This window comes from Perca flavescens, chromosome 17 (genome assembly GCF_004354835.1).
Source record: "Perca flavescens isolate YP-PL-M2 chromosome 17, PFLA_1.0, whole genome shotgun sequence".
In the NCBI taxonomy this organism is placed as follows: domain Eukaryota; kingdom Metazoa; phylum Chordata; class Actinopteri; order Perciformes; family Percidae; genus Perca; species Perca flavescens.
Genome location: NC_041347.1, coordinates 20,499,727 through 20,521,566, shown reverse-complemented (window position 1 = coordinate 20,521,566; position 21,840 = coordinate 20,499,727). Strand labels below are relative to the sequence as shown.

The 21,840-nt window shown below is 38.2% G+C and overlaps 2 protein-coding genes across 6 annotated transcripts; one reads left to right on the top strand and one right to left on the bottom strand.

Annotated features, from left to right (window-relative positions):
- Positions 1-1,971: 1,971 nt before the first annotated feature.
- On the bottom strand, positions 1,972-21,836 carry cfap43 (cilia and flagella associated protein 43). Of its 3 annotated transcripts, none has more exons than XM_028602902.1 (38): positions 21,718-21,836; positions 21,250-21,503; positions 21,002-21,098; positions 20,725-20,892; positions 20,271-20,421; positions 19,937-20,081; positions 19,725-19,807; positions 19,425-19,556; positions 19,171-19,287; positions 18,985-19,062; positions 18,691-18,839; positions 18,317-18,420; positions 16,963-17,112; positions 15,472-15,626; positions 15,139-15,303; positions 14,906-15,036; positions 13,383-13,548; positions 12,765-12,875; positions 12,201-12,278; positions 11,312-11,437; positions 11,121-11,225; positions 10,896-11,012; positions 10,206-10,400; positions 9,771-9,977; positions 9,515-9,601; positions 9,180-9,260; positions 8,315-8,443; positions 8,094-8,213; positions 7,748-7,855; positions 7,422-7,508; positions 7,251-7,339; positions 6,947-7,157; positions 6,328-6,440; positions 5,837-5,996; positions 5,506-5,676; positions 4,109-4,189; positions 3,857-4,010; positions 1,972-3,775 (listed from the first exon to the last, which is right to left on the bottom strand). In XM_028602902.1, exons 1-38 carry the CDS (start codon positions 21,744-21,746, stop codon positions 3,600-3,602), a joined length of 4,980 nt encoding a protein of 1,659 aa, XP_028458703.1. In that variant the 5' UTR covers positions 21,747-21,836; the 3' UTR covers positions 1,972-3,599. The 3 variants fall into 3 exon arrangements, with proteins under 3 accessions (XP_028458703.1, XP_028458704.1, XP_028458705.1); XM_028602903.1 differs by having other exon boundaries at positions 10,206-10,397; XM_028602904.1 differs by having other exon boundaries at positions 1,973-3,775; positions 5,512-5,676.
- sfr1 (SWI5-dependent homologous recombination repair protein 1) lies at positions 2,141-3,586 on the top strand. Of its 3 annotated transcripts, none has more exons than XM_028602910.1 (4): positions 2,141-2,160; positions 2,473-2,583; positions 2,757-3,101; positions 3,229-3,586. In XM_028602910.1, the coding sequence occupies exons 2-4, from the start codon at positions 2,488-2,490 to the stop codon at positions 3,415-3,417; spliced, it is 630 nt and encodes a 209-aa protein (XP_028458711.1). In that variant the 5' UTR covers positions 2,141-2,160; positions 2,473-2,487; the 3' UTR covers positions 3,418-3,586. The 3 variants fall into 3 exon arrangements, with proteins under 3 accessions (XP_028458711.1, XP_028458709.1, XP_028458708.1); XM_028602908.1 differs by lacking the exon at positions 2,141-2,160 and adding an exon at positions 2,173-2,311; XM_028602907.1 differs by lacking the exon at positions 2,141-2,160 and having other exon boundaries at positions 2,176-2,583.
- Positions 21,837-21,840: the final 4 nt, after the last annotated feature.

Sequence of the window (21,840 nt, the reverse complement as noted above, 5' to 3'; positions counted from 1 at the left end):
CAAGTAGGAATGGATTAAGAGCATAATGGGCACAGAGAGAGAAGCACTACTGTACTACTGTATCTGACAAAAATGTAATTTCCAAAATGGAAAGACTATTATTTCTGAAAGAAATCCAAGCTCTCAGGCTCTATGATGAGCCAACGAAGATGAGGGAGCGCATTCAGCAACAGACTCATCACAAAGCGCCTCAGCCCAGTCCTCCTGCCAGTATCAGGCTCCACAACTAAGCTTGACCCCCATGTTTGAAACGTTCAGTCTTGCGCTTTGACTATTATAGCTGACTCCTGCATGTTCTCTGGCCACATTGGACATGGACTATACTAAGATATAGTGTACATATGTTCACTCATACACTTATTGTACATGTATATTTATTGGACTGTATATAGTTCACTAACTCAGCTAAGTATTTATTTATCTTACAGTAGAATTCATCTTATCACTTTTTATTTTTTTATTTATGTTTCATTATTTATATTGGTATGTCCACGGCTCTTATTCTTACCTGTCCTTCTACTGTGTTTCACTCTTACTGCTGTTGCTGCTAAGACAACTGAATCTCCACACGGGGATAAGAAAGATTTATTTTAACTTACCTTATCTTAAAGGACCATTGTTTAAGGAAAGGCTATGGTATTGATGATATAGAAGGCAAGGCACACTACAAGTCTGGAGAGGACACCAGGTTCAGGTCTCTCCTTCATGCTGCAGGAAGTAGAGGTTTGATTCATCACACCATTGACTCTGTAATCTTTCGGAGAACTAGAATTATTTCTCCGACACATTGGCACCACATGAAAGGAGAATTTCCAACACAGACAAAGAAGATAATGTAGCAGAGTATCAACAGAAAATAAAAATAACCTAATAACCCTTAATACAAAATACCCTTTCAACTAAACAAAATCAAGTGACACCAATGCGAACAATCACGTCTTCTCAACTAGTAAAGGGACTCCAGAAACTTGGAAAAAGCCTCATCAGTGCCTCTTCCTCACAATATGTTCCTAAACTATAGGAGAAAACCATATTAGATGTAAAGGGGACAATAGTATCTTACTGCTGACCCATATGTGTGCATCTTGAGAGGAATAAATAGCCCCTGCTCAAAAATAACATGAGGCCTTAATTATGAGTGCTCAGCATACAAAGCTGCATTTGATGAAAGAGCTGGCATCATCACTTAGTGTCTCACCTAGCCTCTAGAATCTAGATTCTATAAACCCACACCATTGCTACAGTTACAGTGCAGAGGAGCAAGCACAATGTCAACTATTCAAAAGCTAAAAAGAAGCACAGAAATCAGTCTTCTGACTCACAAACAGTAATTATATTCAACCCCAAGCCCTGCAAGATTCATCCATATAAAACGCAAAAAATCCCAATTCCCTGGGGTGTGTAATATCAGCCAAGTACTGACTGGTCTAGGCAGGATAACGTTTTAACTCACACCTTTCTCCTCACGGCTACAGAAAAACACTTATTACACACAATTATAAAATAATGTAGGATATTGGGATTAGTCGCAAAACAATCTTCAACAACAATGAATAGGACCGTCTGTAGGAGTTTTAAATAAATCCTTTAATAGAGATGAATCAACTGATGAGAAGAGCTGAATCACAATGTGAGTCAACCCAAGTAATACGGAGTAACCAAGTAACACTGCTTGGACACTGAATCTGTCCACAAGCCTACAAAAAATAACTTTTACTATTTTACTTCCTCTGAGCACTTTATTTTGTAAAACAGTCCAGTTGGATCAATGTATCACCTTTTAATCCCACAATCACATGCAGTGGCCCTACTACTTTCTCTAAATATCTTTATATTATTTCTTATTTTCATTAACAATATTATAATTGTCACTGTTATTATTATAATATTATTATAATTTGAGGTTTTGGTATGAAAAAAAAAGTTCTGAAAAAAATGTTTTATGTTCTATCACAAGTACTACTAACTAATAACTTTACCAAAACAAGAAAAGAGAGATGATGGAGCTTTATGGTTTCGATTTGCGTTTTAGGTATGGATAACATGGAAATATTAGGATTTAAAGTTGTCGTTTGTGCTCTAACTTCTTCTTCTTCTACATCCATGGTTGTAACCAACATATCTTGCCGGCAACAACTACAGTTCCCAAGATCATTTTCGGTAATGCGTCATCAAAATCTGTCCAATCGCTGACTCTGGAGGTTTTCTTGAGCCGCAAAAATAAGGAAAACAAAAAATCTCACATCGTGTTCACAGTTTTGTATCTTAGTTCGCGTTTTGTTAAAACCCTGTTGGTTGGTTGCTCACTAGTGTATGCGAAAGAATTTATCAATACGTTTGGTTAAGTATTCGGGTTACTTTTGTTTTTATGTGTTTGTTTATGATAAACTATGTGACTAAGTTAGCTCATACTCGTTTGGCTAACGTTAACCCAGTGTCCCTAACCTGACTGTAACGTTACGTTATCCACAGCAAAAAGTTTCACCGATGGAGATCACTCCTAAAGCAGCCAAATTAAAGTCAGTCTATTCTTCACCTTGTAATTCAGTGGAGTCAAGCCCCTGTGACTATAAAGAGGAAAAGGTAGGTTTAAGTCAAATTTGCTTGTATGTTAACTAACGTCAGGTAACATTAATGTTCGCTCGCTAATATCACGTCAAATATTTTTAAACGTTATTTCAGAATTGGTTAAACACAATCTAACACCTGCTATTATCCCACTGTTCCCTGCCACTGATTCATTGTCATCTCCGCAGCATAATCAAAAGCTGAGTTCCTCACTGAAGGAGAGGCTGAAGAGAACAAGGCGCTCCTTCACCTCGCCCTTCTCTGTGGCCAAACGCCTCTGTGTTGATGAGGAGGAGGATGGCCAACAAGTTTCAGCAGCGTCCCGTGAGACGGCTCCACTGATCGTGCCCAATGTTGACGTAAAAAGAAATGAAGAGAGATCAGGGAGTGAATGGCTTTCTGGACCCATTCCCGAACCAACACATCCTCCTTCCAAAGATTTCGTACAACAACGAGACCAACTGAGGAAGGAGGTTAAAGACAAGATGGAGACTCTGCGCAGACTCAAGATGGTCAAAATGTACAGAAGCAAGGTATCTGCTACCTTTTTAAATTCTCTGGGTTGCTCCAAGCGTAAACATAATGGGATTTAATTCACTTAACTAGACTGAAAGTAGCCTAGTCCTCTTTATATGACCCATTCCCTGTGTCTTTCCCTAGAATGATTTAACACAGCTCCAAACCTTGATTGACAAGTGGAGGAGTTGTGCTCAGGCTGCACTGTATGAGCTCCAGTCAGATGTCCCCATAGACGGACGGAAGGCCAGCCTGGCAGCTCTTATTGACCTCTTTGGTCTGGATGATGGCATTCTGCACTTTGACCGCACAGAGGAGGACTTCACTACCTAATAAATATATGCTTTAAAAACAATCATGTTACAAATATCCTGAGTTAACTAATTGTTTTATTTATTTTGCTGTGACACTGTTCTTATTTTTATTCACAGCTTGAGTTGTAAATTTCCTGTTAAGTAAACTTACTAAGAAAAGTGTTAATAAAATCGTGATATCTGCAGAAGAGAAGCCTTTTTTCAGTTGTGTTTCAGCTGATCAAGTGAAGGAAAGTTCTTCATCCTCAGACGCTCGACTTCGGCCCAGAGGAAAGCCAGCTCTTCCGCCTGCTCTCTGGCAAAGTCCTCCAAGTTCTTCCTCTGAACGACTTCCCGGTAGCGCTCCTCTGTTTTAGCTGCCTGGTTTTCCTCTGAAGCTAAACACCAATCAAGTCACGTTATCAGTCAGAAGAGGCTCCCTTTTTCAATGAGCTGAAATTATTGTTTTATTAATTTACCTATTGCTTCATAGATGTGTCTCCTCTCTGCCACAGTCACCTGCATATTAGGTAGCTGCTCTTCTACAATTGCATTCTTCTCAGCTTTCATTGTTGCCTGCCTGTTGAGCTGTTCAATCTTTTTTATGCGATGCTGCACACTCTGTAGATGAGTCTAAAAGTAGAACATAATATTTACATTAATTTAACAGTCACAAATGGAGAGTACACAATACAAAGCAAATTGATGAGATAACATTACTTTTCTGTTACCTTTTCCTGGAAAGCTATAGTTTTCTCCAGAATGGAAACTTGCTTAGACACGCGACTGTCTCGATCTGTCTTGTTGAGATACTGGAAAGAAACGGGGATAACTGACTTTAATGGAGGGGAGGGGGGGATGAAAAACAGAAGAAGCAGCAACATAAAGTGTTTCAGGATGGATTTTTTTTATTTTCAAAGTGTTTTCCTCTCAAGGTTTCGGGGGCTTAAACAATGACAGGAAGCTGCATGGCTCACCACAGCAGAGCTACCTGAACCCTTTGCCAGAGGAAACTTGCATTCAGGCCTGGAAACATGTTTTGTGTGTGCCATGCTCATCAACTTTATAAAAATAAGATGATGGATGACTCATTTCATCTCCATGAATTTTTTTCATTGCTTAACCACCACCTTATTTTTTATATCACTAAATCGTGCAACAACTTGTTTTATAATAATAATAATAATAGCAAAGAATCTTCCTGTCAGCTTTTGTGGTCTGTTTTTTATAAAACTGCCTGTTCACATCTTAGGTTTCTGCTCAATGAAGCAGAGAAGCTTTTCAGTTTTCCTAGAATTTAGAAGCATTGCATAAACATGGTGGAGAAGATACTATACTTTTTTTTATTTGTCCCCTTGGGTTTTTCATTCTGTTATTTTTTTCTGGATTAATCTGTTATGAACGATGGGTCGCATGGGTACAGCGCCCCAAGCAGTTAGGGGTTTAGTGACCTAAGGGCACTTTGGGAGGGCCCAGGAGGTGAACTGGCACCTCTCCAGCTGCCAGTCCACACTCCGTTCCTGGTTTGTCCAGGACTTGTACCAGCTACCCTCTGGTCCCCAAGCCAAGTCCCTACAGACTGAGCTGCTGCCGCCCGGTGTATAAAGAAAGCAGGAATAAAAAATGCATCATTTCGTATAGTATATTAAACCAGTCTCTCTACCTATTCGATAACAATTTTAAAGGGTGCAAAAAGAAGAAAAAAAATTAGTGTGGGGAGCTTACATGAACAGGGTGTGTCTGTGATAACAAAAGATCATTCCTCTGTACTCAGGGATGGTAACAATTTTCTGCTCGCAAAACATCTGATGCTGCCAAAACCAAAATACCTGCCTTGATATCGACGACTGAGGTTTGGCCAGAAATGCTAACGCAGGTAGTTTCACCAATTGCAAAGAGTGCAAATACTTCATTGCCATTTCAAGCAGATGCAAACTTTTTTTAAACCTTTGACATATTACCATTAATTATATACAAGGTAAAATCTATTCACTAACCAGTAGCATTATTCCTCAGAAAGTGTTATTCAGTGCTTATTTCCTTATTGAGGTAAGGACGGTATTTGATTGCAAATAAAAGATATCCAGGTCTGTGAGAGAAGCTTTAAAAAAAGCAGTATTATGATTACACTGACATCCTGTTGCTCCTCAGAGAGTCGTAACATCTGGATGTCCCTCGCCTTGTTGTTGAGGTCCATGATCTGCATCCCCATCATCCTGTACTCCCACTGCAGCTGGATGATGCCCTTACGGAAGTCTTTGCACTCCACCATGGAGGCGATCTTCTGCTCTCCGAGTGTCTGATCACACAGATAAAAAAAAATCTTTTGACAGAACCATTTACACCACTTGAATGTGTATATGCAATTATGACCCCCTGTGTATTGTTGCATATAGCAACAGCAGAATAATATATGTCCTTGTTTTGCAGTGTCTATGTGTCTGGTGGTATAGGCTGACCCTGATGGTTCTGTTGAGGTCCTCCACCACACTCCTGTGGTGAAGTACAGAGTCAGTGTAGTCAGCAGTCAGGTCTGTGGTAGACACCTCCACCTGGCCCTGTTTGAGCAGGACTTGGACCATGATGTCCATCAGGAAACGGTTCTTGTCCTTATGCAGCCTAGAAGGGAACAGGACATCAAAAACCACTAGAGGATCATTCTTCCATAGAGAAATATTATATATATATATATATATATATATATATATATATATATATATATATATATATATATATATATATATATAATTTTTACTTTTACCTAAATATTTTTTACTTTTACCTTTATCACCTTTTACTATTGTTACAATGAGACAAATTCTAAAATTTAACACTTGTGGCTCGAGTGCCATTCTCTCAGGTCATCCCTAATGAGTGACGAATAACATTTTTTTATGTATTCAAACACAACTGCTTATAATCAGAAGGAATGACAACATCCCAGTCAAACCTTTCAAGTGCGTCAGAGAGATTTTTAATTTCCTGTTGCGCGGCGTTCTCCTCATCTCTCCTCTTCTGAAGGAACGCATGCATCTCGGCAAGGGTCAAAGCTTTTACTTTTACCTGCAAGGGACATGTCAAACAGTGACAGGACAATTACACTCAAGGCATACAATCATTATGTGAAGTTTTCCAAATATGAAATAATAAGATTAATTTGTAAGTGCAATTTAAAAGATTTAAGCTTGTAACCAGACTATAAAATGTTATACTAATTGCATACTTGTGGTGCGGAAAACCTCTCTTAGTATTTTAGCGGACTAGCGATTTCCGATCTTTAACCTGTCTAGGGCAGCCCTCTCTAAGATTTCTTTAGTGGATTTAGTCATTTTTTAAATTCTTTTTTTAATGCTGATTGACTTTTTTTTCCAAGAAACGTCTGAGCACATCTCTGGTAAAACTAAATTTAAAGTGGAGCGTTTGTCTGATTCTTTGTGGAGAAACTCACTTTTACAGATCTGTTGCTTAAATCAACTAATCGATTAGTCGACAAAATCGTATGAGTGTTAGTCGCCTAAGAATTTCTTCAGTCGAGGACAGCCCTAAACCTGTCCATATACGGATTTTACCTTTTTCTCACTCTCTACTTTTGTTCTGCGGACAAGACAAAACCTCTCCCAGATTGATGGGTTCAAGCCTTCTGGTATATTCTCCGGTGCATCCAGCTCCTCCATGGCCTTCAGTATTTTGCCGAGTGCATCAGGAGCCAGAGATCCACACAGACGCTGCTCTTTAAACGGGTTGGAGTTGTCGTCGGTCTGGGTCCTCATCTTTTGAACCCTGAGGCATACAGTGAAATGCAGTGTGCAGCAACTGCGCAGCTAATTTACAACTTAGAATGTTGATGTTGATGTCAAGGTAAGTATTACAAACCTGGGTCTACGCTTGAATAACTTATATAGTTGATCAACCATGTGGCTTGGTACGTCAAAGAACTCCTTCCTGAATTCTTTGTCAAGAACCTTGGGAGACATGGATGGATATTATGTATTTGCACCATCACTTACAGTCAAAATGATTTTAGTATTTTACCAGCTGGCTTACTTTGTCTTCGGCTACAATGCTGTCATAGGTCTCGTGAAACAATTCTACTTCTTCTTCATGTCTCTTCACCTCCTCCCCAATTTCATCCTGAAATACAGGTCAATAAGATGAGAGCAGCATGTACGGGAAACAATGATTGGCAGTCTAGAAATGAGCGTGCCGCACAGGTGAACTCTTGCAAAACATGCTTGAGTGATAGGAAGATTTAACTATACTAGAATTTGGAAGAACATCACTACCATTCACTCAGGTGTCTTACAAATAACAGAAACTATGGCTGCATGTCATAAATTCCTTCAGCAGTACGGTGCACTAAGTTTTCTGACCTTGTATGCCAAGGCTTTTTCAAGTTTGAGCTTGAGCTCCAGCTCTTGACATCTGATCTCGTCTTCTATGAGGACTGTATATACAAGATAAGTAATCTTGAGTTCTTCCTGTAAAAAAACATCAAAAACAACATTAAACAGGTTTTTCAAGGTGTTACATACACAATATATCATATATCATAATTATCTCAAGTAAGAAACTACAATGTGAACAGAGAGTGTGTGAGGAAAACGAGAAAGAGGAAACAACGGGATGCAGATTCCAGAGTCCATGTGTCACATACGTGTGTGTGTGTGTGTGTGTGTGTGTGTGTGTGTGTGTGTGTGTGTGTGTGTGTTGGCTCACCTGATAAATAGCCATTTCACATTTCACTTTCTTCTCAAACAGCTTTGTCAAAGTTTCATCAAACCTTTCGGTCGCATCCCTGGTGGACGCCTGTAGTTTTTTCATTTCAGTTTCCATTGACTGGAATTAAAGAGTTAACAGATGATCTATATTGATCAGTCACAGATCCAATGTTAATCATATGTCTGAAAACCGTATTATGAATTTGTCTCATGTAATACCTTTTTGTATTTCTCCTTCTCCTCACTCAGGTCATTGGTTTTCTTTTCATATTCTTTATAAACTTTTTTCTCCTCCTCACTCCAGTGAATGTCAAGTTTGGTCAAAACAAACTCAGGCGGAGGTATTTCCTGTGGAGTCAATTCAATAGAAAGTATGTGCACTTGCATTTAATTTGAACTGACACTGCCTAGAAAAAAAATGTCAAGTTAAAAAAGAAAAGCCTAAGACATAATTTTCCTAAGGGGAGAGAATGAATGTGATCTTGTGTGAGTATCAAGTATTTAATTTAGTGTTTAGTTCACATCACAAGAAAGGCCTGCTGGAGTCAGGGAAGGGTTTCATTCTGCTCTCTCTCTCTCTCTCTCAGACATTCAAAAAATGTATCTAATTACATAATGAATTAGCATCTAATAATAATCCAAAAACTGCATTTACATTAAGGTTGCAACTAACGATTAGTTCAATAGATTAATTGTTTAATATTGATAATATGCACTGTATAGTCAACAGCCCAAGGAGAGGAAATGTCTTGTTTTATTAACAGTCCAAAACCCAAAGATATTCAGTTTACTGTACTTAATCTTCCCATTTGAGACGTTGAAACCAGAGAATGTTTTGGCCTGAAAAATGACTAAAAAAAATATTCGATTATTAAAATAGATGCAGATTTTCTGTCAATTAACTAAATGCTTAATCGACTAATCTTTGCAGCTCTTTAAAAAAAACGCGTTTTTCAAATTGTCTCTAAGTTAATTGAACAAACAAGTGAGTAGATAATATCTTACAGGTAAACATATGTCTACCATTTTGTATTATTTTAAATCAAATAATATATCCGGGATATATATATATATTTTGACCCACCATTTTCAAGATGTCCTCTTTTTTCACTTCAAGCACTCCATCCATCATGTCATCAAGAGCCCTGTCTCGGACATTATCACCCTGCAATAGAAAGATCAATTACTACTATGACAGAACTCAACTACTTGTATTCATTAATTGCTGTATAATCACATAGACTTACCATATTAATATATTTATTTTTATTTTTGATAAAAGGACTGTTTAATGTACTCTTACTGTTGTCAATAATAATCAAATGCAGTTTTTGTATATATATGTAAGTATTTCAAGAATGTGTAAATAGCAACAAACAAGAGTTGCAAAACAAAAACACATTTATTATGGCAGCATACTTTGGCAGCCGAACGTTTTTGCTCTTCTATCTTCTTCCTGTTCTCCTCCTTTTTCTGTTCTGGGGTGAGGTACTTTTCTGCTTTTATCTAGAGTGGGACAAAGGTGCATATCTCTCCGGTAAACTGTGAAAAAGCATCTCATATGATGATGACCACATACTATTTCACATTTCAGTAAACAACAGACCACAAAGTAATCTTTGTTTGTTGAACTTTATGTGAACTTTGTAAACTGTTTGACAGCGCGGTCAGTAACCTCAGAGTCGTCCACAGTGAGCAGCTTCTCTGGCTGCTCGCTGACGGTCAGGCTGGGCTCCCACAGGTCCTCGTTCATGTCCAGCTCCAGCAAGATCTTCCTGATGTGTCTGTTCCTGTCCCTCACACGGTTCACCTCCTGCACCTTCTGTCTGTGCACGGCCTCAAAGTCGGTGTTGAAAGCTGTCTTGATGCGATAAATCACATCCTGCATTTGGAGTTGAGTGAAATTCGGCAAAAAACTAAATAGTTTTTATGATCGTGGTGACAATAACCATGTATGAATGAGTCTTATGATCTTTATTTCACTTTCTATAATAACGGTGTTTTTTAAGAGTGTGTTTTGGGTACTGTTTTGGAAAAGTGTTGTATAACATAAAAGGCATCATTATCACATTTTTGCTGAGATCCAACAGTTTTTGGAACAGGTTCCCACCTGTAGCAGAATTGTCTGGGCGATCCTCTGTTCTGTGGTTTGCAGGCGGAACTGATCGTAGATGCAAGGATTTGAATATCCTAACTGAGCAGAGAAACTTCCCGTTACAGCAGCAGTGTCTGCCTCGTGGCCTTCCTCCCCCTGCTCTTCCTTCTTTGCACTGGTTGTGTTGGAACTTTTCTTTAGGCTGCTCTGCTGCAGTTGAAAGGTGGGGAGAAATACTTTAAATGAAAGGGCTGAAATAAATGTTGAGGACTGAATCTGTGGATTATAAAATGTAAAGTATATTGCAGTGAAGGGAGCTATCCTAACAACTATCTTTTGGCCACATAGCCATAAATCTAGAAGAGTTTCAACAGTGGTGGACTGGCACGTGTTCAAGAATTTTTAAAAGTTACACCAGTGAAAGGTCAGACATAGGACTGCGATTCAAAGCATCACATTATTTTCCAGCTGTAACCCTGTTTTGACTTGAATGGTTTTGCCATAAAATGTATTTCCAGAGAGCGAATACCCACATATTGAAGAGGTTGCACTATCACAGCTTTTAGAATAGGTTTGCATGCTGCCTTTCTGCTTCACATAATAAACAGCCATATCATCTATTTGTAATCCATTCTAACTCATCACATGTGCTTCTCATTTCAGCATTAACAAGAATGCTCAGGCCTATGGACCAGGTTTGCTTACGGTGCAAGCAGCCATTTCAAACATCCTCATATTCTGAACCCTGCGAAGGTCCTCCACCTCTTTCTCTGTACGCTCTTTCAGAGGGTAGTTCTTCACCTCATGTTCCGAGTGAAAGGCCTGTGGTAGACAGCCAGAAGTGATTTAGATTTCTTGGTACAGATCATAACATACTATGATAATTAAGAAAAGTATCACTTCTCTGTGCCAGTTCCTAAGCAGTCTTACCTTAATGGCCTTGCCTTTGACCTTCATAGAATCCCAGAATTCTCTCCTTAGGACATCCCGAAGGTAACATTTTGCTAAAATCTCCCATTCCACTTCATTTCGCACCTACAATGTGACTGCGTTAAGAATCACTTCCATCATGACCTCAAAGCAAAATTTAAATTTCAGTGAGGCTCATGTTTGTGCATTACCCGAGTAACTTCCTGCTGCACCATGTCCTCCAGTCTCCTCTGTTCCTCAACATCCAGGTTGAACTCCTGTTGTTCCAGACGCTCGATATCTGGGAGGTTCTCATTTTCGCGCATCATTTCCTGGATCTGACAATACACGAAAGACGGTTTAGACGTGATGTTGTTTGTTAGAAAAAACTTTCGTGAACATGTTAACACCCCTCCGTGAATTGTTTTGTAATTGTGCACCTACCTTTTTATAACTACCTTAGCTAGACTGTTAAAAACATTACTACAAATGTAACTAGTTTGATGAACTAATATGGATTTTTCATGATGGACTTCAAGCATACTGTATTTTTGTACTAGAAAACAATACAACTGGAAATTAAAGGGTAAAAGAAGATACAATTGAATCACTTTCAATTCAGTGTTGTTGTTAGTTGGCATTAACTGATTGATAGCTTGTTTATATTTATTTATATATATATATATATATATATATATATATATATATATATATATATATATATATATATATATATATATATATATATATATAAATAAATATATAGTATTTCTTCATTACCAGAATTCCACATGAAGTTGTTATTCTTAGGATATTATGAGTGCTTTAGGTTGTGATAAACTGTTTTTTGTTTTTGTTTTCCCTTTCATTTAATGTTTGTGTATGTGTTGCCCTGGGTAATGAGCTGCTGTGTATAATTACAGGGATACAGCTTGAATTGTATTGAATTAAAAAGCACTTACCAAACACGCACTGTTTACATGCTTACATGCCCTGTGTAATGTTATTCTATGTTTGTCATGATGTGTCATTGTTTATTGCTTATAAGTATTTTCTTAAGTAAGGATGGAAATAAACAAATGTGTAATAAAACTCACTTACAGTGTCACGTAACTCTTTGATGGTTTTCCTCAGATTTTTCTTTGTCTCCGAATATTGCTCATTCTCTTCTTTTATAACCTGTTAAAATATACAGATTGAATCAGTTTGTATTAAAGTCAAACACTTTTTGATCGACAAGTCAATTGATTTGACAAAAATTCCAACACCATCCCACCTTCCATCACTCAACATGAATGTTGATGAGGTGTAAAACCTACAATTCAAAGACAGTCACACCTTCAGTATCAATTTATTGTTATCAAGCTTTGTCAGGTAACAAAGTACTAAACATTTGTTTACAACCGCTTATCAGCTTTGTAGCTCTTTACCACTTGCTAATTGGTTGACTCCTAACTCTATAATACGTGACGATAAATCAAGCTGTAGCACAGAGAAACTGAGTGCCAAAAGCAACACAGCAAGATATCACACACCGGTGCAATGGGCCATTTCAAAATCCTCCACCAGCAATGTTGTAGAAACACAGGATAAGTATCTAAACATAGTTAACATAATCCACATTTTATGCCACCACGCAAATATAACAGCATATAAATCACTTACTGCCTCTCTCCTGCTTTTGAGCCAGGTGGGGTGTGAAGGTGGTGCAGACAGCAGACTGTTATAACTCTCATCCTGCTCCGTCACATCCACAGTCTCCACTTCACCACTGACCTACAGAGTGTTAACAACACATATAAAAAATAAGCATAGGCAAAGCATTCGCTTTGACACATTACTAAAATGTTATGCTAGTTAATTAATGAACGAGGTTTCTTACAAACAATTCACATTTATTGTTATAATTTTCAAATTTACTGGGATGCCTCACACTTTTATGACCTACAACACCAACATAATCTGCTGTACAGTAAAGCTGGAATATTTTATCATTATTCTAAGTCTGCAATACAACATTTTTGTTGAAACTGTTTTAGAGAAGCATTGATTCAATAATAAATATTATAAATGAACTCTGTATACAGTAACTGAACATTAAAACTTTCGTGAAGGTGAAAGTTATTGTATGGGCTTTTGTACTATACTGCATTCGTTTTAGCATGAGATTTTCTGCAATAGCAGTATTAATAGTTTTTGGAGTTTCAAAAGCAACACAGAAACATTATGTACACTGTTATGTAGTACTAATTCACTGATAAAACAGAATAGAATATCATTTACCTCACTTTCCTCTGGTTTTTCAGTGCCAGCAGGAGATCCTTGGCCCCACTCAGGCAAGGCAATGAGAACGTGATTCTCAGCATTGAATATGTTCTCAAAGAAATGATCCACAGGCTGATTGTACTCTGTGGCTTCATTCACCTTACCAGAATCCACACCTTCAATTCTGTATGGAGTCATCGAAAACACAAGATATACACAAAAGAGGTTACATATATGAAGATATTTGTTGTGGAGGTCTGATGATGGCCAGTTGATCCATACATCCAAATAAATTTAGAAATAACCATTTAAAAAAAAAATCATGCTGTCTTTAAAATAAAATAAAATGAACTGTAGAGTTATTTTTTCTTTCTTGATATGATAATATAATTTTGCATTAAGTAGCCATTTTGTATTTGTAATATAACTTTGAATGATCAAGTGTAAGAGAAGAATAACCTTAACCGATAAGGCTGACGATAATCTACATTTTTATTATCTTCAACAAATCCCACGAAAAGACCAAAGTAGCAGCAATTAGTTTGTCTCTCTATAATTTCTGACTTCTCTACTCTGTCTGCAGCACTCAGCACCAAGCCCATTTGTTCCTACTGAAGATGTAAATATTTATTAAACTGATGAGACATACATAGTTTCATTAAAAAAAAGGTTTTAAAATTACTGCATGAAACAGGTGGGCACTGTGTACATATACATACGTATGTATATATATATATATATATATATATATATATATATCTTTTTTTTTACAAATGTTACTTAAACAGGGGTAATAGTGCATTAATTCAGGACCATTTTCTGCTCTAAATTCACTAGTAAGTATTTATGGCAGCAGGAGCGTGTATATGGGATTGATTCAAAATAAATCACAGTGCATGTGTTGATCATAATGAAGAAACATGTCGCCATGTGTAATGAAGTGACTCACTGGTGTGCTTTCAATAGTTTTTGGACAAAAGGATCTATGGCACAGAGGAATAAGCCATACGCTATAAGGCTTTGGCTACACAGACAATACTTTTCATTGTGTGTTTTGGTCTTTTCATGAGGTTTGTTGACAATAACAAAATAAAGATCACCAGACCTGTCATTTAAATTCCTGTACTATCAACAATTTAAGCAGCCAATGGATAGTGAACCAATAATAGATAGAAAAAAAAATACTATTCCTGTAGCATTAAAATAACAGTAGTAGTAAGGGCTTAGGAAAAATAAAAGCTTGCAGGAGCAAGCAGAGGAGGCAGACGTGGAATGTGATCTATTGTAGTGAGGAGATTGTTCTGTGAAATTTATTGGAGCTTTGTTTTCCTGCAGATTTGGGCCATGATCCCCTTAACCCACCACTTCAATTGTATTTATTTAATATTGTCCGTCAAGGCCAACACTAAGAGAGGAAAAACAATGTTTCATGTGCACTATATCAAACTCCATAAGAGAGGCATAACTACTGCAAGCAACAGCTCCCTCTAATGTTCACAGCTGTGCTTTATGTAAGCATGACAGACTGCTTGCTGTTTTACCTGAGATCAGTGCACACAAGGGAGCCATCTTTAAAGCCAGCAGTGAGGAGTGTCTGGCTGTCTGCAGAGAAGGACACGCTCCGAACTCCACCCAGACGGCATGAATGACATTGCAGTTCAATGTACCGCTCCTGGAGAAGCAGCAACAGCATCAGAATACACACCGTAGACAATGAAAACACGATTTAAATGTTTATAAGAAATAAATAAAACCAAATAAAATTAGCTCCTACCATGGAAGCAGTTTCTCGGATGCGTAGGAGGCCATCTCTGCCCACAGAAGCCAGCCATAACTGATGAGGAGACAAAACTGGAGAGGCAGGGCCCAGAGGGTGACCCCTCACTTCCTGCTCTGGTTTGAGATGGACCACCTGTTGACTGGAGAGACCGCCTATGTCCTGGGCAGAAAAATCAGGGAGCAGGATAAAGTGTTAATCACTCGTGCTGTTTCTATTTATCTTTCTTGTTACAATAACAGTTTCCTAGAATTGTATCAATGACATTTAAGGTGGATGAAGACAAAGAATAAGGATTATAATTATCTGTCAAATTAGACAGCGGTAAACCTGGGAAAGTTGAAATTGCTGAAGAGTTTTCTTCTTGTGGCAGTAAGCAAAGACCTCGCTGACTCCCAGAACACAGGATGTAAGTGGATGATGCACTTCGTATCTGGACACATTGAGGATGTGTGTAGACAGACAACCATGTAGGTCTACACAATCTGTAGATCAGCAGAGGCACATCATCAAAATTTAAATTAAATAAATAATTGGAAACAGTCAGGCTTCCTTTTTGTGTTTAGTTTAAACAACGCCTTTCCATTCAGACAGCTACTACAGAGAGCCTGTATCTACATATCTACAATAATAGTAGTAATTGGTCTTGGCACAGAAGTGCTGTATCAGCTTAAGCATGTATAGAAAATACACCACATATAGAAAGGCTCTATAAACATTGTTATATAATACATCTTAAGATTTTTTATCCTCTATTGATTATTACCAAAGTCATTGTGTTTGGTGATTTTAACTATCATGTAGAACTCACCTTAAAACACACTACAGGCATGTTTTTTTGTTTTTAACTCATTTAACCTGCGTGTGGCACAACTCTCATCTGTGGCCACACCCTAGACCTAATGTTTGCACTTTCCCCTAGAGCCCTTTCTGTCTTATTCAACAGTTTACAGTTTGTATAACCAATGGGTGTGTCTTTGTAAAACACTCAGTTGTTTTCACTCTTTTTAACAGTAGTGACAACATGTCTAAACAATTTATAAAAGTGTCCAGTTGAGTACTATTAATTGGTTATGCTAATGTATCTGGTTTTGGTTTTCTCTTTGGAAACTAAATGAAATCCACTTTCAGAGCATTCCCTTGGATGAATGAAGAGAGTCCCAGCCTTAAAACAATAAGAACAGAAGGCAAGTGGAAGTCTAGTAAATTGCAACTCCATTATTTACTGCTGAAAGATTTGGGAATTATTGATTTCTCCCTACCAGCACAATAATTGAATTTGGTTTGATACCATCAATCCCCTTGTAAACCTCTCTTCAACTACAGTAGATAATACATTAGCTGCTGGTTGCAAAGTAAATTCTTATCTTTTGTTCAACGTTCCAACATCACTCCTCCCATGTTTGCACTGGACCTCCCTAACCTTTGTCACCAGTGGCTTGGTTGAATTCTAAAGCATCATGAGGCCTGTTATTTTCTTGATAACAGACCGTCCCTCCGCTTCGCATCGGGGTCCTGATCACCCTGTCAGGGTTGTATTCGCTATAACAACCGCCTCCCTCTACATTATCCTTTACATAATCTTATGAATAATGTGTTGCACATGAGACCCTCATCTTGCGTCTTTGACACTGTCCCCACTAGACTGTGCAGAGAGGTAATGGGAGCTCTCAGTCTCTCTTCTCTGTACCAGATCATTTTATGATGTTCAACCAGTGCTGACTTAACAAACAACTTCTGACCAATATCCAAAACTCCCTTAATTGAAAAAATAAATCTTGAGAATAAGTAGTGAATGAATTTACTCCATCAGTGCTTTACCTGTAAGGTCCCTTGTAGGCAGAGAGAGAACTGTGAGCAGGCTACCATCATGATTTTTGCCCTTGTGTCCAATGCACAGTGCAAGAACTTTCACCTGCTCACAGTCCCTGATGCACTGAGTGGAAAGCGACAAAATGGGTCCAGGAACAACTGGCAAAGAAAATCAAATGACAAAAGGATGCAGGTGAGCTTGATCTCCCTCTTTAATAAGTTATATATAAATATATATACACTACTGGTCAAAAGTTTTAGAACACCCCAATATTTCTATTTCTAAGTGGTGAACTGCCTGAAGTTAAAAAAAAGTAAGGTTACCCAAAACTGAAAAATAATGTACATTTCAGTATTTTACAAAAAGGCCTATTTCAGGGTTCAAGAAATGGGTTAACAACGTAAAGCTGTTCTGCAGCAATGGAGGTTGATCAAGCTTTGAAAGTTGGTGCTTCCAATTCCCACAAGTGTTCCAACTTGTCTGGATTACTTACAACCCCCTCTGTTTGGATAAAAGTATTGTTGGAACACACTGCGGTACCGTACCCTCGTGAGCATTATTTGAACAGTATGGCGGGAAAAAGGCAATCAACAATGGAAGAGAGACAGACCATCATAACACTTAAAAATGTTGGTCTTTCCTACAGAGAAATTGCAAAGAAAGTCAAGGTGTCAGTGAGTACAGTATTCTTCACCATCAAAAGGCACTTAGAAACTGGGGGAAACTCTGACAGGAAGAGGTCTGGTAGACCCAAAGCCACAACAGAATCAGAAGACAAGTTTCTGAGAGTCAACAGCTTGCGTGATAGGCGGCTCACAGGACAACAGCTTCAAGCACAGCTTAATAGTGGTCGTAATAAGCAAGTCTCAGTTTCAACTGTAAAGAGAAGACTTGGAGCTGCAGGTTTGATAGGTTGAGTTGCAGCAAGAAAGCCATTGCTTAGACGTCAGAATAAGAAAAAGAGGCTTGCCTGGGCCAAGAAACATACAAGTTGGAACACCTGTGGGAATTGGTAGCACCAACTTTCAAAGCTTGATCAACCTCCATTGCTGCAAAACAGCTTTACATTGTTAACCCATTTCTTGTTCCCTGAAAAAGGCCTTTTTGTAAAATTCTGAAATGTACATTATTTTTCAGTTTTGGGTAACCTTACTATTTTTTTAACCTCAGGCAGTTCACCACTAGCCTTTGTATCATTTCAAGATATTCATTGGACTTGAACTGCTAAAATTTCAATAAAAAACTAAATAAATTGGGGTGTTCTAAAACTTTTGACCAGTAGTGTATATAAATAGAAAATGATAAATAGACCTATATACAGGACAGCAATAACATGTCTAATGAATAAAAATTTGTATCTACCTGTGTATCCTATGACTAAAAACATCTTTGATGGCTTTGCATCTAGTACATAAATATGTGAATCTGAGGCACCGGTGAGAAGGTAGTGCCCATCTTGATCAAATCTGTATAAGCACACACACACAGACACACACACACACACACACACACACACACACACACACACACACACACACAGTACATGCACACAATAAGAAAGCCTGTAAACACATCATTTTTTATTTGCCAAAAGTGGAAGAGCAGTTGTCCCCTCTGGGTTTTATGGGGAGAGATAACTCATGCCTCTAATTCATAAATGCATGATGAGATACTACTGTCACAAGTGCAGTGTTAAACTGAAACTCTGTGGCTTCACAGGGACGGAGGATACTTACAGTAGATGATCCACAGGAGTGTGGTAGAGACGAACCTGGTGCACCAGGCGAGGCTGCTGCTGCCTGTTCAGGTCAATAAAGAGGACATTTCCTGAAGCCGTTCCAACAGCTGCGTATTTTGCAATAGGACAGCAGTCCAGACTTGTCACCTAAACAGACAGAGATAACACGCTTTAAATTTACATCTATTATAATAAATGTCCTCTTCAATTTTCACATGCTTACAGAACAAGTGTATTAGCCTACTATGACACTACTGACATGTTCAGAATGTTCATATGTTGTGAATCTGACCTCAGCTTGAAGAGACAGGGAACCAACGCAAATGCCATCTGGGGACCACAGCTGCAATTCTCCAGAATCTCTCACTGACTGCAATCAGCATAAACACAAACATCAATGCTCACTTAAGAGACATTGACCTAAATTACACATACCATCATGATACACTGTCATTATGGAGCAACACAAAGGTTTTACCACACAAATGTTCTTGTCAATGTGTGAAAAAGCTGCTGCCACAAAGTTGCCGCTGAGAACGTCCAGGACCTTCACAATTTTGTCTGACTGGGTCGGATTCAACATATAGATTTGCCCCTGAAAAACAAGAAGCCTGTTTTGTTTTCAGATTTTATTTTTAATATACCTTTTCTCTCAAGTAATGTTATTATTTTATGGAATAACAGGAGTCTTCTTATACAATAAGCCACACAGTGGTGCATTTAAATACTTACTGTATTTGAAGATAAAAGTAATATTTCATAGTCAGGGGAGTACATCACAGTTGTGACAGGTCCTTCTAATTGCCATGTTTGTGTGATATCGATCTGAGTCGCTTTGATTTGCAGACAGTGCACCACGCTCTCCTGTAAAACATAAGCATTTTAAAGTGCTTTTAAATTGGAGTAATTAAGAATTCCTGATGCCTAAAATTGCAAATCAGATCACCGATTGGCAGAAGAGTTAATGTATTATATTTGAATGTGTCATACTCCGTGAGCCAAGCAGATGTTAATGGGTGCATGGGCTTGTACCTTTCCTACAGCAATCAAACCATTCCTGTTAAGGGTTAAGCCTTGAAAGTTGCTCTGTCTGAGTTCAGGGATGGCATCAACAGCTGAACAAAAGTGAAACACTAATCAGATGAAAAAATGTCTTTTCTATTGCCAAATAAAATTAGGCAATATCATATGTATCCCAGTGGCTTTTAAATATCTACCATGTCCCAATGTGTGCATTTGTTTACTTGTGGGGTTGAAGAGGACTGAGACAGAGAGGCTCTCTGGGTCAACAAGTAGCAGGAAGCCTTCAGCACAGCCCACATATAGCTCTGATGTGGCTGTCCAGCAGATAGCAGTAGGAGTTAGTCTGGCTTTGGTGCAGAGTTTAGTCTGTGTAAACACATGTGGAGTTGTGTAAAAGTTTACATTTTGTCTTTGTGTGCCTGAAAACAAAATCGTTTTTCCAACAAATAGATTCATAGATTTAAATCACAGCTTTATCACCAAAACAAACAATATTAATTGGTGAAAGTATACTTGTTTTGTCGTATTAGTGTATAAATGACAGTGGGACAATACCAAAATGCTTTCTGCCTTGTCTCCCTTAAGTCCTGAGATGGCTGATGGAGGCATCTCAAGACCAAAATAAGGCAGTTTGTCACAGACAGTATGAGAGGTGGGCACCAATCTCTCAACAAAGGAACCGTCAGTTGCTGGAAGCTCTATCACACTGCAGTGCAACAAAGATGACTGTTACATGTGCCTCTTGTGTGTTAGTAACAATGACATACACAAAGATATTATTGTTTGACACTGCATTCTAGGTATCTACTGAATCTAGGTGCTGCATATGTTTTTCAGTCTGGCATTGCACTTGCTGCTTATAAACCGTAAAGGATAAATGCAGGTAATTTAAGGTTTTTAGGTTTAATTTATCAGTTAAATCTCATGCACAAACAAATGCACCGAAAATGTAATGACCATGTATCAATTTAGATTTGAACTACTGCTTTTACAGTCAGGTCAGCTTTACCTTGGTTTCAGGACATGAAAGCTGGCACTCTTCTCAATATTCCAGACAGTGAGGGATGTAGTGCCCAAAGCACAGAGCTGGAGCCAATTCAGAGGGTTGAAGACCAAAGAAGTGACATTCTGCCCAGCTTGTGGTTGTGTACAAATTGGCTCAGCGTTTTCCCAGTTCCTGCATCACACAGTCATGATTACAGTAACATAGCTGCTCAGCCTAAATAAACATAACCGAACATATGAAGTACACAGTATAAAGTAGTTTTCGGCTCTCAATGGCTTACCACACTGTTATGGTGTAGTCAGGAAGAGAGGAGCAACAGCCTAAATAAGGACCACCATCACTTAATGTCAGAGATGTGTAGTCCAGTTGTGCTATTCCTGGAAAAATAATAATGTAATTAGGATTTGTGTGAGAGAAAATAAATGTATGAGGGATGCATACAAACAAACATCAAAAGCTCAAATACATCTTGAAAGAAAATTACATTAAAAGCATCTATAAAAACAACATCTACTGAAAATATATTACCTTTTAGTTCATTCTTCAATTGAAGCTCAGGGAAAATGTACACAAATATAGATGGGGATAGCTTTTCCTCGGAGAAAGCAAACGTCCTATTGTTGCCATTGGCTGTCAATGCACCAATGCCTCTGCCAGGACTCTGAAGCACACTTTGCTTTTTTGTCTCCAGGTTGAGGAAACAGATATGAGACCCACAAGTGTAGCATACTGTTTTATTGTCGACAAACTCGATACTCTTGTTTGTAAAACCTTGTATCCACCTGAAGGGAGTAAAACAGCAAACTGTTAGCTAGCCACAGGGTGTACCTCTCATGCATGGGTGTATTGCTCTTATGGAGCATGGGTATCTGAGGTTAGCATACATAGCGTTACATTTTCAGTGAGCCTATGCTATGAATAAAACGGTAAATTAACGGTGTATAGTTAATTGTACTAAAGTAAAAATGGACAGGTGTATTTGTAGCGGCGACATACCTGACTTCTAAACTTCCAATGCCATCCATTTTGATATAAGAATAAAATTACATACAGTCCAGTTAAACTTTTTTTCCCAACAACACACCCGACAAAACGAAAGGGCGAGTGCTGGGCATGTTG

Bases quoted from the DNA above. Each gene is read 5' to 3' on its own strand.
- cfap43 (XM_028602902.1), bottom strand. From the start codon at position 21,746: ATGGATGGCATTGGAAGTTTAGAAGTCAG. The intron at 8,214-8,314 runs GTATTACATGAG...CTTTAATTCCAG, and splicing joins AGAAGGAGAAATACAAAAAG to TCAATGGAAACTGAAATGAA. The intron at 5,997-6,327 runs GTTTGACTGGGA...GTTCCCTTCTAG, and splicing joins CTCTCTGACGCACTTGAAAG to GCTGCATAAGGACAAGAACC.
- sfr1 (XM_028602910.1), top strand. From the start codon at position 2,488: ATGGAGATCACTCCTAAAGCAGCCAAATTAAAGTCAGTCTATTCTTCA. The intron at 2,584-2,756 runs GTAGGTTTAAGT...TCATCTCCGCAG, and splicing joins GTGACTATAAAGAGGAAAAG to CATAATCAAAAGCTGAGTTC. The intron at 3,102-3,228 runs GTATCTGCTACC...GTCTTTCCCTAG, and splicing joins TCAAAATGTACAGAAGCAAG to AATGATTTAACACAGCTCCA.